Source organism: Sardina pilchardus, chromosome 1 (assembly GCF_963854185.1).
Source record: "Sardina pilchardus chromosome 1, fSarPil1.1, whole genome shotgun sequence".
NCBI classification, from domain to species: domain Eukaryota; kingdom Metazoa; phylum Chordata; class Actinopteri; order Clupeiformes; family Clupeidae; genus Sardina; species Sardina pilchardus.
Genome location: NC_084994.1, coordinates 22,276,311 through 22,278,375, shown reverse-complemented (window position 1 = coordinate 22,278,375; position 2,065 = coordinate 22,276,311). Strand labels below are relative to the sequence as shown.

At 40.6% G+C, this 2,065-nt stretch overlaps 1 protein-coding gene across 1 annotated transcript in view; it reads right to left on the bottom strand.

Annotated features, from left to right (window-relative positions):
• Positions 1 to 1,058: 1,058 nt before the first annotated feature.
• Positions 1,059 to 2,065, bottom strand: part of LOC134077312 (beta-1,4-galactosyltransferase 1-like) — an 11,621-nt gene continuing 10,614 nt past the window's right edge. The window contains exon 6 of the mRNA XM_062532846.1: positions 1,059 to 1,391. Within this exon, the coding sequence (XP_062388830.1) occupies positions 1,262 to 1,391 (130 nt within the window). The 3' untranslated portion in view covers positions 1,059 to 1,261. The remainder of the gene's footprint in view (positions 1,392 to 2,065) is intronic.

Genomic DNA, 2,065 nt, shown 5'->3' with positions numbered 1-2,065 from the left:
TGTTTAATTTTTCCTCATTACTCTTTATTGTGGCTTTTTGGGATGTGTACTGTATGTCATAGAACAACTGATTGAACATTCCACAGAAAATGACTGTGTAAGGGATTTGTCAGGATTACCACTATAGAGAAGACCATGATTAAAATACATGGACATTTTGGAGAGAATGTGTATTTCTTCTTGGGTGCAATGCGAAATTTAATACTTTTTCAATAGCATTATTTTGCCCCCTTGGCAGTGTCACAAAGTTGGGCACTCAATGCTTACTTGCATTATGTGTCTGCAGAGGCGCTGCTGGAGAAACCCGGGCCCCACAATAATGTTAGTATTATTGTGGAAGGGTTTCTAACATATGGCGTTATTGGGGAGGGACCTCTAAATATGTATTTGATGGGATTTTAAAATTAACAGTAAATTATTGCAATAGTAAACCCAATATCATGTTTTTCCACATTTTTGCGACATGTTTTGAAAGATGAATCACATTATTTTGTGTGTCATATACTGTTATATCACATCAAATATAAATTATAATACAACCAATATCCATGAAAACCAACTAATAACAGCACATTTCTGTAAATGTAAGCATTATTATCCGTAATACAACATTTATTAACCATATTTGTAGGTAATGTAGGTGAAAATATTTCTAATTAAACATTAAAAACATGAAAATGAGGCAAAATATTTTTAAAATTACAACTACAAACTGTATTTTAATTATGAAAAATAACCGTATTTTTACGAGAAAGTAATTTTCTGTTACTTCACAGTGTTTTTTTGGTACCGCACAGTATTTTTTTGGCGCCCCAGCTGCCGGAAATTTACTGTTTTTTTAAGAGTTTTTTTTTTACAGTGTAGATGTTTCTCTCCCTTAATAACTGTCACACAGAGAAACTAGTTAAGGTCAAAAGCTATAGCTGGGTGCATGTCGTGGAAATTCTGTAATCATTGCCAGGATGTTATCATGTTTGTTGGGAGCATCTGGCACAAGTCAGTAACATGAGTAGCATATGGAACTGGGCCAGTCTTAGCCCTTATTGCCACCAGATCAGTCAAACAGATCCAAAACAATGTTGGACCGATGTGCGTGTGGACATCGGATCAGGTCCATTATGCAGATCCGTGCCGAATGTTGTGGTAGATTCCCAGTTCTGTCCCACTGTAGTTTTGCTATCTGGCATAGCACTGCAGCATAGTTTGGGTCTGTGGTCATCATAGCACTGGTGCAGCATAGCCATGTTTGGGTATTTGGTCGTCATGTCCTGCCGATGTCCACTGTGACGTTTGTGTAAAGAGGGTTCTTCTCAACACTCACAACATGGTACTGCAGGGAATTCAGACCGTCGCTCTTGAAGGTTCGTATAGTGAGTTGTAAGTTGTCGAACCTGCACCAGAAGCAAAGACGACACACCAGGGAATGATCAGCTGACATTCCCACCACTCACATTATCTACTAATGTGTAAATGCCAGAATCTTTCCAATTAATCAGTAGTTTTATTTTTGATTTTGTTCATATTGAAATTTATTAGCAGACACTTTTTTTCCCAACAAGATCTTTTTCACTGTGGTGCAGCTAGCTACTTCGTCCATACCATGTTTGGGACCGGCTTGTACAAGTCTGACCTTACGGCCTAGCTTCCTGTCATTCGTCACCGTCCTATCTTAATAGGCGCGTTCAAGTTCACCTCTTGCAGCAGCGAGATCTGCCGGTGCCAGCAGGGGCGGGGATACAAACCTGATACAAAAACTGCTATAAAGTTGGACACTTTCTACTTCCCGTAGTCTCGAAGTGACCATGTGACGAAACAGGCCCTTGTGGATATGAAGAGCCATCTAAACGCCAGCACATAGGCCTACGTCAGGGATGTAAAAGCCATAGGCAGTCCCGACGTCATGAAGGCAGGGTCTAGGCCGGTCTGTGCTCCGCAGTACCTGGAGGGAAACTGCTCTGCTGCGGAGCAGAAGTTTGCTCCTGCGATAAGTTAAGGCCATGTGATATCCATGTGATGTCGACTGCAGAGGTGTAAACATGCCCATCTAGACCATTGTGGACAGATT